Source organism: Schistocerca serialis, chromosome 3 (assembly GCF_023864345.2).
Source record: "Schistocerca serialis cubense isolate TAMUIC-IGC-003099 chromosome 3, iqSchSeri2.2, whole genome shotgun sequence".
Taxonomy (NCBI): Eukaryota; Metazoa; Arthropoda; class Insecta; order Orthoptera; family Acrididae; genus Schistocerca; species Schistocerca serialis.
The window spans coordinates 978,051,740-978,066,383 of NC_064640.1; the positions used below are offsets into that span (position 1 = coordinate 978,051,740).

Consider the following 14,644-nt stretch of genomic DNA (forward strand, 5'->3'; position numbering starts at 1 on the left):
AAATGTGAGTCCAGTTTGCTAACCACTACGCAACCCCTCAGTTTTTCTTAATCAAGTTTTCTGCCCAAGTACACAAAAGGAATAACCCAGAATCACAAATCAAGCACGTTTAGGAAATTTTAAGTGTTATTTAATTACAAACTCACCAATATGCTGTGCTACAGATTCACAGAACACTTAAAAAGGAAAAGAAGCACTGTTTGTTTTGTTCTGTCAGCATATTGTAGTGACACATTTTAAAGAACATCTGTGATTTTACTCCATTCTTCTGATGGAACAATGTCATTTTCAACAGCAACTGATTTAACCACGAACAGCCAGCCTTTGTGAAACAATTTAACACAGTCAGTTGTGTTACACAATTTCAGGCACCAGCGAACATAGTCTGTAGATGCTGAAGCTCACAACTTCCTTCCTCTCAAGGAATAAAACTGACTTCTGCTGAACTGCTACTCTGCATCTGATTGTAATAGAGTGTATTTGCCCAGGTCCAGAGGCTGCATATGGCTTGTATAGTTTGGAGGAAGGAACACAGCATTTACATTCATCGAAATGGTGTTTCCTTGGAATGTAAAGGGCATTGGTTGATGATAAATACTATTTTCATTCTTGCTGAACCCATCTTCACATCTAAACGACTGAGAAATCTTGTAAAATCTGTCATCATCCAGCGATTCCTGTTGTATTAAGATAGTGTTTTGATCTTTTTGAAACACTTGGGAGCTCTAAATGTTCCCAATGTAGGCAACTTTCCACTTACATCACAATCGCATTCATTATTTAACCACAATAGTGCAGTCATCCATTCTCAACTTTTTCACTTCTGTGGAAATTTAACCCTCAACAGAATAGGTCTTGCAGATTAAATTATTAAAAAAAATTTAAGTGTCATCTGCACTGGAAATGTCTCTGGGCTCACAATACTGTCAATCAAGGCAATCTAAGGATCTTGCAATAATTTATACCTTCTATGCCCACCACCTCACAGTTTTAATTATTCAACCAACAGTCTGATGCACTGAAAAATTTCAACATCAGTTTTTAGGTCAATTTCATAAGCCTTCTCTTGCAGTATGTTTCTGCTTATAGCGATGCTATTACTTCTCGTTCCTTGAAATCATTTTACAAGAAGATTTTCCACACTGCTGAATTGTAACATCAAAAGTTCTTCCTACTGGTATCTTAAGCATTTAAGAATGCCTCTTTGTTTCTGAGTATGTCACATAATGAAGACAGCACCAAATCATACTTCTTGCCATGTTGGAAAGTTGCATGTTATGATTGTCTTCAACATCGTGGGTGATTGTCAGTTTTCGCTTTCTACACTTACAGGCTATAGCTTCACCAAAGTAAAACTAATAAACTTGACAATAAGCAATTATACTTCTTGGCTTGTGCTTCGTTGTCTCCGTGACAGACATCCGATCAAGTGACAACATTGCATGGTAGGCAGGATGGAAATTGCTTTTCCAGATTATTCAACACTCGTTTCAGTACTGATACGAGCGAATTTGGTTACTGACCAAAAACTGTGATCTAAGAACATGTCAACTGGAAAAAAATTATCATCATTTACTGCCATCACACAACACTTGGGGGAAACCAAAAGAAAACTGACTTGGCCATATCAGGAAATGTGCAAACGTTGGCTTTTAATTTGTAGAATATTTCATGTTTATGCTTCAAAAGCAGAGTTTTTCTTAAAGGAATAATATTGTTCTTATGCAAATTTCACCAAGATCATTGGAAATACCTGTTACAAGCAGGTTTGTTAATTTTAGGATTTAATGTATGTTTTAACATTCAATGAACTTTATGCAAACCTCTAAAATTTCCATTTTAAGTGTGATTCTAACATTGAAACAGGGCAGTAAAAGTAATGATATAAGTACACTCTTGAAAATGTAACCACTGTAATTTATATTAATAACTAAGTGATAATTTTTCACACTGAAGTATCAGTGCCTCATTATACTACTTCAACATTATGAATTTAAAGCTAATTAAACATTTCAACATCAAGCAATTTCAGACTAATTACTAGTACTGTAATCTCTCATACCTCAACGACTGTTCCTAAATAATAACGGCCATCCTTCTGCTGCAGTAGTACATCTTCACCTTCAGTGAAACAGCAACGCTCCTTTGTTGTACTGTCTGGTGCTGCAGGACTTTCATCAGATTCCTAAAACACACAGCATATAATTAGTTCGAGAAAACCAAGTTAAGCTAATGAATGGTTAGGGATTTCTTTTAAGGTACTGTTCACAACAACATAAAATATGCAGTATCAGGTCCTGATCTTGAAATTACCAGATCTACAAAATTTTCTTTGATATATACCAAGAATAAGAATTAATGACAGGATGTGATTTCACATGTAGTTAGAAACTTGGCAATCTGTGTCATCAAGATGGATTGGCATCAGCAGGGGAGAACAGAAGACAATGAAGTGGTCTTGACAAAGGAGCCAGATAAAAGGGTATCCCACAACACTGGACAGGGAGGGGTCTACAGTTGTGGTAATGCCAGCTTCCCTAAATTTTTTTAAGGTTCATAAAGTTTCATGTTATCTACGCAGGTGTGTAGGATAAACTAAAGCTGCAACAGCAATTTTGCTGCAGCGTAAGCAGTTACACATAATTTTACATTTCCATACAACAGATTCAATGAACCATGAAAATACAGTCATTACAAACACAGCTGCCACACTTCTTATCTAGGTAACAGTATCAAGAAGCAGAAAATAGTTTTGTTTTTAAATTGATTTAATTTTTTTTTATTCTATGCTCACTGCATCAGATTCAACCTGAAAATAAATAAGAATAAAAATTATTCCTTCTGTACTTACATGAAAGGAAACCACGCAATTTTACAGCAAACCGTTTTGGTGAGAACCTTACCATATAATTGTGTATAAGTAGAATGTCATTCACATTTTGAGCACTTTTTGTACTCCTTTTCTTTGATACGACAAATCCTATGTTACTGAAATTATGTTCGGCCAGAGCACTACATAACTCTGCAATTTACACTTCACTTCAATGCTTGGCAAAGGATTCACAAAACTACTTTCAGACAATTTCTCAACCATTCCACACTAACAGCACATGGGAAAATGAACACCTAACTCGTTCTGTGTGACCTCTGATTTCTCTTACTTTATTACAATGGTAATTTCCCCCTATTTAGGTGGGAGTCAAAATATTTTGGCATTCGGAGAGGGAAGTTGGCAACTGAAATTTCATGAAAAGTTTACATGGCAAAGAAAAAGCCTTCGTTTTCATTATCATCAACCCAATTTATTTATATCCATGATATTTTCTCCCCTATTTCACGATGATACATAATGGTCTGTCCATTGATCTTTTTTGGTGTCATATGTCTATGAAATCAGGCACAGATCCCATATCATGCAGCAACACTGCAGAATAGGACAGACCAGTACAGTGTAGACAGTCGCTTTAGTAGCTTGTTACATCTCCGAAATGTTCTGCCAATAAAAGGCAGATGTTGGTTTACCTTCCCCACAATATTTTCTATGCAATGTTTGCAACTGAAATTCCTTGGTACTTAGTTGAATCTACAATCTGTCAAACACTACAATCTATGGCCTTTGTGACATGAAATCATGAATCTAATCACAAAACTGAAATGATGATTCATATACAGTGTCAAAAGCCTTCAGGAAATCCATAAGTATGGAATCAATTTGAGATCCACGTTCATAGCGTTATTACTTCATACGAATCAAGAGGAAATTATGTTTAAAAAATAAATAACTCATCATCATCATCATCATCATTTAAGACAGATTATGCCTTTCTGCGTTCAGTCTGGAGCATAGTCCCCTTTATAAAATTCCTCCATGATCCCCTATTCTGTGCTAACATTGGTGCCTCTTCTGATGTTAAGCCTATTACTTCAAAATCATTCTTAACCGAATCCAGGTACCTTCTCCTTGGTCTACCCCAACTCCTCCTACCCTCTACTGCTGAACCCATGAGTCTCTTGGGTAACCTTGCTTTTCCCATGCGTGTAACACGACCCCACCATCTAAACCTGTTCGCCTTGACTGCTACATCTATAGAGTTCATTCCCAGTTTTTCTTTGATTTCCTCATTGTGGACACCCTCCTGCCATTGTTCCCATCTACTAGTACCTGCAATCATCCTAGCTACTTTCATATCTGTAACCTCAACCTTACTGATAAGGTAACCTGAATCCACCCAGCTTTTGCTCCCATACAACAAAGTTGGTCGAAAGATTGAACGGTGCACAGATAACTTAGCCTTGGTACTGACTTCCTTCTTGCAGAAGAGAGTAGATTGTAGCTGAGTGCTCACTGCATTAGCTTTGCTACACCTCGCTTCCAGTTCTTTCACTATGTTGCCAACCTGTGAGAATATGCATCCTACGTACTTGAAACCGTCCACCTGTTCTAACTTTGTTCCTCCTATTTGGCACTCAGTCCGTTTCTCTCTCTTTCCCATTGACATTACTTTCGTTTTGGAGATGCTAATCTTCATACCATAGTCCTTCCATTTCTGATCTAGCTCTGAAATATTACTTTGCAAACTTTCAATCGAATCTGCCATCACAACTAAGTCATCCGCATATGCGAGACTGCTTATTTTGTGTTCACATATCTTAATCTCACCCAGCCAGTCTATTGTTTTCAAAATATGATCCATAAATAATATGAACAACAGTGGAGACAGGTTGCAGCCTTGTCTTACCCCTGAAACTACTCTGAACCATGAACTTAATTTACCGTCAACTAACTGCTGTCTGCCTAACTATGTAAAGACCTTTAATTGCTTGCAAAAGTTTACCTCCTATTCCATAATCTCGTAGAACAGACAATAACTTCCTCCTAGGAACCCAGTCATATGCCTTTTCTAGATCTATAAAGCATAGATACAATTCCCTGTTCCGCTTGTAACACTTCTCCATTATTTGCAGTGACTAAAGATCTGGTCCTGGCAACCTCCAAGAGGCCTAAACCCACACTGATTTTCATCCAATTTGTCCTCAACTAATACTCGCACTTTCCTTTCAACAATACCTGAGAAGATTTTACCCACAACGCTGATTAAAGAGATACCTCTCTAGTTGTTACAATCTTTTCTGTTTCAATTTTTAAAGATTGGTGTGATTACTGCTTTTGTCCAGTCTGATGGAACCTGTCCTGACTCCCATGCCATTTCAATTATCCTGTGTAGCCATTTAAGACCTGACGTTCCACTGTATTCGATGAGTTCCGACTTAATTTCATCCACCCCAGCCGCTTTATTGCACTGCAATCTATTGACCATTTCCTCCACTTCCTCAAATGTGATCCTATTTCCATCATCATTCCTATCCCATTGTAGATCGAAATCTGAAACATTGCTGATCATATTGTCACCTACATCGAGTAACTCTTTAAAATACTCCCTCCATCTGCCCAAGGCATCAACAGGATTCACTAGCAGTTTTCCTGACCTGTCCAAAATACTTGTCATTTCCTTCTTACCTCCCTTTCGAAGACTGCTAATTACACTCCAGAATGGTTTTCAAGCAGCTTGACCCTAAGTCTCCAACCTGTTTCCAAAGTCTTCCCAAGATTTCTTCTTGGATGCTGCAATTATCTGTTTGGCTTTGTTTCTTTCTTCAACGTAACTTTCTCTGTCTACCTGAGTTCTAGTATGCGGCCATTTTTGATACGCCTTCTTTTTCCTTTTACAGGCTGCCTTGACTGTGTCATTCCACCAAGCTGTTTGCTTCATCCTACCTTTACACACTACTGTTCCAAGACATTCTTTAGCCACTTCTAGTACTGTGTACCCGTCCCTTGTCCATTCCTTTTCCAATGACTTTAGTTGACTACATTCAACTAACTGGTACCTTTCTGAGATCACTGTTATGTACTTGTACCTGATTTCCCTATCCTGAAGTTTCTCCACTCTTATCCTCCTACATATGGACCTGATCTCCTGCACTTTCGGCCTCACAATACCAATTTCACTGCAGATTAAATAGTGATCACTGTCATCAGAGAATACCCTGAATACACGTGTGACCCTCACAGCCTTCCTGAATTCCTGATCTTTTATTATATACTCAATAACAGATCTGGTTCCCCTGCCTTCCCAAGTATACCGGTGAATGTTCTTATGTTTAAAAAAGGAGTTTGTGATTACTAAGCCCATACCGGCACAGAAATCCAAGAGTTGTTTCCCATTCCTGTTGGCCTCCATATCCTCTCCAAATTTACCCATAACCTTTTCATACCCTTCTGTTCGATTTCCAATCCTGGGATTAAAATCACCCATGAGCGAAACACTGTCCTTGTCCTTTACTCTAACAACTACATCACTGAGTGCGTCATAAAAACTATCCATCTGACCTTGATCTGTGCCTTCACAATGCGAATATACTGATACAATCCTAATTTTATTGCTAGACACTGTCAAATCTATCCACATCACTCGTTCGTTAACATACCTTATCTTATCTTAGGAGCCCCTGGTTTGTCAATTACAGGTGGGACTCCGTCACCTCCAAAGGTCCGAGGCATAAATAACTAAAATAAATAAATAAATAAAACCATGCCATTTTCTGAATCTGTGCTGGTTGTATATCAACAGATCATTTTATTCGAGACATATCACATTGGAACACAGCACACGTTACAAAGTCCTGCACCAAATCGTTGTCAATTATATGGGTCTATAATTCAGCAAAATACTTCTATTTCCTTTCTTGTATATTGGTATGACCTTCGAACTTTTCAGTCTTCAGGTATGGATTTTTCATCCAGTGATCAGTTATGTATGATTGCTAAAAAAAAAGCAGTTATTTCATACCATGCACTGAAAGAAGCCTAACTAGTATACAATCTGGACCGGAAGACGTGGCTTTAAAAAGTGGCCAAAGCTTCTTTTCTACACTAGGAGTATCTACTTCCAAATTACTCATGTTGGCTGAATTCTGGGATACTTACTGCATCTTCTTTTCTGAAGTAATTTCATAAAACTGTGTCTAGTAATTCTGCGTCCGTTGTGCTGTCATCGGTACAATACCACTGCAATCAAGCAATGTAGGTATTGTGTCTTGCCACTAATGTACTTTAGGCACTACCGAAATCTTTTTCAATTTTCTGAAAGATTTCAAGACCATTAAAAACATCTTGCTTTGAAGTTTCGAGCATTTGAAAACTGTTGACTATCTTGGAGATTTTACGTTCTTTCACATCTGGCATGCTTTTTTTTTTTATTGCTCTGATTATTGTTCTCTGGGGTTTTTTTTCTGATTAGTGTTCCCAATGTACCACACAGGAGATTTGTTCCACATATTAATTTACTGAGTATAAGAGGTTCAGTTGCTGTTAACACCACTACTCTGAATTTAAGCTGCAAACGGTCAATGCTTACATAGTTAATATGGAAGGAATGGGGACAGTCTCTTGGAAGGCATCAAGAGAAAGTTTATCCCTTTTTTAATTTATATATTTCACATTTGTTTTTGGAGGATTTGGGCGGTACCTTACTCGTCTCACTACAACCACATTTTGGACACTAATTCCTGTACCTGTCAAGATGCTCTCTATATGCTCTGGATTGTTTGTCATTGATACAGCTACTACATCATCATAATAACCTGCAATTTGTGTGCACTTCTGAGCTAATTTTTCAAAATATATTACCAGCAGCAATGGCTAAAATCTTGTGTAGCAGACTACAAAGGTTTGGAAACAATTATGCCATAATTTCCAACATTAAAACAACATATTATGGTCTTTGCTATCTGCCTTGCTTGGCATTAGGTACAATCTCATCTCATCTTCAAAACACACAGTGAATTTCTCAAGTGCGTCATTCTCAGAAGCCCAGTCTCCAAATTTGCAATACTCGGATGACAGATTTTTATTCTCTAACGTAATTCAATTTTGTTCATCTAATAAAAGGAACCAATACATCACTGTTAAATGACTGTTATAAGAATTAAAAAGTTAAAGATTGAGAATTTATTCCAATTTGACATGGAAAGTTGACCAAGAACATTTCATCAAAAAATCTCTCCCCCTCCTGATATATTTCCTTTGAGTACTTTTTCCCCCTCCCCTTAAACTGAGCCCTCTCACACTACGTGAGGCAGCCTGTCTGACGTGGATTGGCAACACACGATGCAGCCACTGCTTAGGGGTTGGGCATGGGGCTGATGACCCTACACTGTAAAAAAAGGCAACAGTGGAAATGTAACAGAAGCTTCGGATACCGGATGGAAAATTCATATCATGACCCCGGCAAAGAAACCGGATAATGGGAATGTGAGGGTAATGCTTCAGACTGGAAACATGAAAGAAATGGACAGCAAAATTTTAAAATTTAAGTACGACACTGAAGAGCTACAGAAAATTGATGACAAGGAAATTGGGAGATCATCAGACCTGAGTACTTAGCATATACTGTGCCAGAGGAAAGAACTGGCCAATTTGGAACAGGATTTATAAAAACCAGGAGAGCTAGAATAAGCTTATTAGAATTTGAACCTATAAATGAAATAATATGCAGATCTAGAGTAAGAGGGAAATTTACAAATATATCAATAGTAAAGGCACATGCACCAACAGAGGAAAAGGTCAATATAATAAAAGAACTGTTTTATGAAGACCTGGAAAAAGTTAGTTGCACTGTTGATTTTAATGGTAGCAGATTTTCATGCAAAACTTTGAAGGAATGAGCATCAATATGGAGTCTCTGGAAAACATTCACTGCACAAAGAAAACAATGACAATGGAGTTCTTATGCATCAATTTTCTGCTTTCCACACAAAGGGATTACCTCGGCACATGGAAGTCTGCCGTCAATATAATAGTGAACTAGACTGGCTACATTTTATGAATGCCTGCCACTTCGCTTCAGTTACAGATGTACGGAGCTGCAGAGGACCACATTGTGACTCTTATCACCATGCAGCAAGGTCAATCTTGAGAGATAGACCATTGTTAGTAAACAACAATAGAACAGAAAAGAGGACGAACTGGAATTCAGACAAGCTTAAAATTCCTGATGAAATAAAAAAAAATACCAACTAATACTAAATAGGGAATTCAGTAATGAAGAGCCACCAACGTTAGTGGGTAAAAGGTGGCGCAGGGTCGAAAAAGCCATTAAGGATGTTTCAAAGGAATAATAGGCATGATAAGAAACAGCGCAATTCAGGAATGGTTTGATGAGGATCGCAGGTTAGCAATAGAGGAAAAGAACAGGGCAAGAATGACATTGTTACAAAGAGACACCAGAAATAATATGGGACAATATAGACAATTAAGAGGAGCTAATTGGCAGTGGAAAAGAACGAAAAGAGAGTGGACTAAGAAGAAATTTCAAGAATTAGAAGAGCTGAAGGAACAGACTGAAATTAGAAAACTAACATGCTGTAAGAAAAATAAATTGCAGATGCTCCCAGAAAATAAACACATGCTCAAGTAAACATGAGAAAATGATAGGGGAAGAAGAACAGACACTGAGGAAGAAAGAGGGCAGCTGGAAGTAGGCAATGATGCAAGACAGCTGATGATGCAAAAGGTCTCTGTTTGTTTACAAGATGAGAAACAATCAGCCCCCCCCCCCAGGTGAAGCTGGAATAAACTCTGAACTAACAGTGTGTGGTGGAGGTGCTTTAATATGGGAACTGCACACACTAATTTGTCACGTGTGGGAAACTGAAATCATGCACAATAACTGGTAAACTCGAATAATAATACCAGATTATAAGATATAACATAGAAGAGTGTGTGAAAACTACAAATTATGGAAAAGTTCTACGATTATAATATAGATCTGCACTTCCCATTCATCGATTTCGAACAAGCCTTTGGCAACATATATTGGCAACAATTATTCAGCATGCTGAGATAGTTGGTGTATGTGCCAAGCTAATAAACCTAAACAGAACGAAAATGACAGAGATAAGAGATAAAGTAAAGAGATTTAATAGGACAAGTCAAAGCTTTGTCCTTAATAAAGTAGTGAAGTAAGGTGATAAGCCTCTCTACTGTCTTTTTCAATTTTGCCCTGCACAGCACAGTAAATCAAACAAATAAGCGATGCACCATATTCATGGAAACTAGTCAGTCATGTGCATACCTGATAGCATTGCAACAGTAGGAAGAAATGCAAACGCACTCAAAGAAATATACCTGACAATGGAAAACGAAGTATTAAAATCTGACGTGATAGTAAATAAAAACAAAACAAAATAAACTGTAATGTCACACAATGAGGCTAGAAAAAACCCCAAAGATGGAAATGGGAAATGTTTCAAAGGAGTGTCCTCTCTGGGAACCAACCATAGTATCAAATTATCACAACACTGGGAAGACTAGGAGTGGAAGAATACAAGCCAAGAACAGAGTCTACTTTGCAAATATGCAACTCTTCACAAACAGCCATGTTACAATGAGAATAAAACTATATACAACTCCCTAGTTCACCCACTTGTCACATATGAGTCAGAGGTATGGATGCAGATAGAAGATGATGAAAATGTTTTAAGAATGTCTGAGAGAAAAGTACTGTGCAAAATTTATGGCCCAATAAGGGAGGAAGAATGCTGAAGGATACACTATAACACTGAGGTACAAGCATTATCACCAGGAAGGTATACAGTAAAATTCATCAAATCACGACAAATATGATGGATAGGACACACTGTAGTGAATAGCAGAGGATAGGATACAAAAGGAAATGATGAAAAGATGCGATACTAGAAGAAAAGAGAAATCTAGAAAAAAAGGATACTGATGATATTATAAAGGATCTCATCAGTGTGGGAGTCTGGGTGGTGGGGATAAGAAGGAGATAAGGAGGGAGGGAGATGGGGAGAAGGGGGGAGGGGGAGGGAGGGAGGAGGCGGGGCGGGTGCCGAGGGAGGGGGTGGGCGGGAGGGGGGGCCGAGGGAGGGGAGCGGGGGGGGGGGAGGCCGAGGGAGGAGAGCGGGCGGGGGGGCCGAGGGAGGGAGGGAAGGAAGGAGGGAGGGAGGGAGGGAGGGAAGGAGCGAGCGGGGGGGGCCGAGGGAGGGAGGGAGGGAGGGAGCGAGCGGGGGGGCCGAGGGAGGGAGCGAGCGGGGGGGCCGAGGGAGGGAGCGAGCGGGGGGGCCGAGGGAGGGAGGGAGCGGGGGGGGCCGAGGGAGGGAGGGAGCGGGGGGGGCCGAGGGAGGGAGCGAGCGGGGGGGGCCGAGGGAGGGAGCGAGCGGGGGGGGCCGAGGGAGGGAGCGAGCGGGGGGGGGGGCCGAGGGAGGGAGGGAGCGGTGGGCCGAGGGAGGGAGCGGGGGGCCGAGGGAGGGAGGGAGCGGTGGGTCGAGGGAGGGAGGGAGGGAGCGGGGGGCCGAGGGAGGGAGGGAGGGAGCGGGGGGGGCGAGGGAGGGAGGGAGGGAGCGGGGGGGGCGAGGAGAGAGGGAGCGGGGGGCAAGGAGGGAGGGAGGGAGGGAGCGGGGGGCCGAGGGAGGGAGGGAGCGGGGGGCCGAGGGAGGGAGGGAGCGGGGGGCCGAGGGAGGGAGGGAGCGGGGGGCCGAGGGAGGGAGGGAGCGGGGGGCCGAGGGAGGGAGGGAGGGAGCGGGGGGGGCCGAGGGAGGGAGGGAGGGAGCGGGGGGACCGAGGGAGGGAGGGAGGGAGCGGGGGGGCCGAGGGAGGGAGGGAGGGAGCGGGGGGGGCCGAGGGAGGGAGGGAGGGAGCGGGGGGGGCCGAGGGAGGGAGGGAGGGAGCGGGGGGGGCCGAGGGAGGGAGGGAGGGAGCGGGGGGGGGCGAGGGAGGGAGGGAGGGAGGGAGCGGGGGGGGGCGAGGAGGGAGGGAGCGGGGGGGCGAGGAGGGAGGGAGCGGGGGGGCGAGGAGGGAGGGAGCGGGGGGGCGAGGAGGGAGGGAGCGGGGGGGCAAGGGGGGAGGGAGGGAGGGAGCGGGGGGGCAAGGGAGGGAGGGAGGGAGCGGGGGGCCGAGGGAGGGAGGGAGCGGGGGGCGAGGAGGGAGGGAGCGGGGGGCGAGGAGGGAGGGAGCGGGGGGCGAGGAGGGAGGGAGCGGGGGGCGAGGAGGGAGGGAGCGGGGGGCGAGGAGGGAGGGAGCGGGGGGCGAGGAGGGAGGGGGGACCGGGGGGTGAGGGAGGGAGGGACCGGGGGGTGAGGGAGTGTGGGACCGGGGGGTGTGGGAGTGTGGGACCGGGGGGTGGGGGTGGGAGTGTGGGACCGGGGGGTGGGGGTGGGAGTGTGGGACCGGGGGTGGGGTGGGGGGGTGGGAGTGTGGGACCGGGGGGGTTGGGGTGGGAGTGTGGGACCAGGGGGGGGTGGGGGTGTGGGACCAGGGGGGGGGGGGGTGGGAGTGTGGGACCGGGGGGGTGGGAGTGTGGGACCGGGGGGGTGGGAGTGTGGGACCGGGGGTGGGGGGTGGGAGTGTGGGACCGGGGGGGTGGGAGTGTGGGACCGGGGGGGGGGTGGGAGTGTGGGACCGGGGGGGGGGGGGAGTGTGGGACCGGGGGGGGTGGGAGTGTGGGACCGGGGGGGTGGGAGTGTGGGACCGGGGGGGGTGGGAGTGTGGGACCGGGGGGGGAGGGAGGGAGGGTGAAGGAGGAAGGGAGAGTAGCACGTAGGAAAATAGTAGAAGAAGCCAAGTCTCAGCAATTGCTGTAGTGTAACAGCAGAAAAAGAGGAGGAGGAAAGTTAAGAGTTTCTGCTTTGTGTTTTAGTCTTGCATACGCAAGTGTGATTGTTACTCTCAGTAAAATGAAAATCAACATTACTATAAGCATATTTCATTTGTGAAGATAGGTTAAGCAGCCAGGGAAAAGTTTATTTTCACTGTTAATTGTTTCAGGATATACTTCATTGATTGGGAACAGCAGTAAAATGAAGATATATTCAGTGGTTATTGATTTTTCATTCACACATTAACATCGAAACCAAACTTCACAAGGCCTTTAATGTAGGAAGCCTGCTGATCAAATGTTGCACATATTTCTCTGTCCAACACTCCATTAGGCAACAGTACTGCAGCATCAGGTTATCAGCATACCACTCTCCTGGCCGTTAATGATAGCTTTCAGAAAAAGGAGACATTGCTTTTCCACAAATAAATCCTTAATAGTCTTTGGGGGGCTGAATGGACCCTACTAGAGACCTCCAGCCAAGCAAAAATCCTTGGCAGTAGTGAGGATTGAACCTGAGTCTCCACACACTGGCTGCACAGCTATGGACTAAGCAGACAAAACCTTATAAATTCCCTAATACAGAGCAACTACTCTCTCCTACCCGAAGGATTATATTCATTTGAAACAGCAAGACCAAACTCCTTGCTCACCCATCCTCCGTTAGAATAACAAAGTGGACCACAGCATTCACATGTCTACACTAACATTTATCAAAACTGCAATACTGAGAACAACATATGACACATATATTTTATACAAAAGTTTAGGTAAAAATAATTAGGACTGCACAACTGTACAGACAGTCTACCATAAGTCAGCCTGGTATGCTGCAATCAGAGTTTCTATATGCCTTGGTATATTATTCAAAGGCATCTAGATATGTTCCACATAAACCTTCCGACACATGATTAGCAGGCAAGTCCACAAAGTATCAACAGCAGTTGCTAGAGGACAGCAACAAACAAACAGCCAAACAACTATTATCCAGAAATATTTGCTGAACAATGCGCAGGGCAAGTAATCTGTTTTTCGAAGAAGGCCGGCACATTCATCACTACACACCAACACAGTGGTAGTCAGTACTGTTCCTACCGCCTACTAGTGGGCATTACAGCTTTCATGGTGGGCAGTATGTGGTAGGGGTTTTAGAAACACTTTTTTCAGTTTTTCATAAAATTCTGACAAAGTATTTGGTACATTTATTATATGTTTTAACTTGCTGTAACTGCTTTGTAAATTATGTAGAGTAAAGTGACTTTCCCACTTCATAAAGCACCATTATTGAAGACCTGGTGGGTGGTTAGAATATTTTACTATTAACACAGATATAAAAGTGGGCAGTAAGTAAGAAAGTTTGACTACCCCTGCACTAACATGTATGTGTCCATCACCGTATGGAAAGTTGAAGCAGGAGATATATATATCTCCACCACTGAAGTACAGCCTTCAGAAGACAGCATTCAAACACTAATGCAAATAGATCCACACATATTGCACACTGTGGATGAAACAGTATACTTAAGTATAATGAGCGACCTACACAGCTATCCACAACCAGAAATTCCTTGGTCCACAAGTCTCTTGTCTGCATCCACAGATATTAAAATTATGTACATCACTTTAGCACATTCTGTGCATCAGAGCTCTGACAGAAGCCTTGCACTCAGCCTGAACTGTTATCTCCTAAGGTCAGACTACATAATTTACATTCCATTGAATGAGTATGTAGAGGCCAATTGTGATCACATTTTAACATAGTGTAGCCCATTACATTCTTGATACCTTCCAAAAGGTACAGTTTTCTGTCATTACCTACCGATATGGATTTTGTGAAATATTTTGCAGAACATTTTCACAAAAGTCAAAATGAAGACACAGTACAAGTTGTCTTTATATATTGCATACTGCTAAATGTTTGTCAACATAGTTAGTTTATCAATTTTACATTAATGTACTGTAATTAG

General features: G+C 42.9%; 1 protein-coding gene across 4 annotated transcripts in view; it reads right to left on the reverse strand.

Moving 5' to 3' along the window:
- LOC126471417 (metal-response element-binding transcription factor 2) overlaps positions 1-14,644 on the reverse strand; it is a 114,885-nt gene that overhangs the window by 39,676 nt on the left and 60,565 nt on the right. For all 4 annotated transcript variants that reach the window (XM_050099553.1, XM_050099554.1, XM_050099556.1 and 1 more), the window contains one exon: positions 2,063-2,185. In XM_050099553.1, coding sequence (XP_049955510.1) covers positions 2,063-2,185 — 123 coding nt within the window. The remainder of the gene's footprint in view (positions 1-2,062; positions 2,186-14,644) is intronic.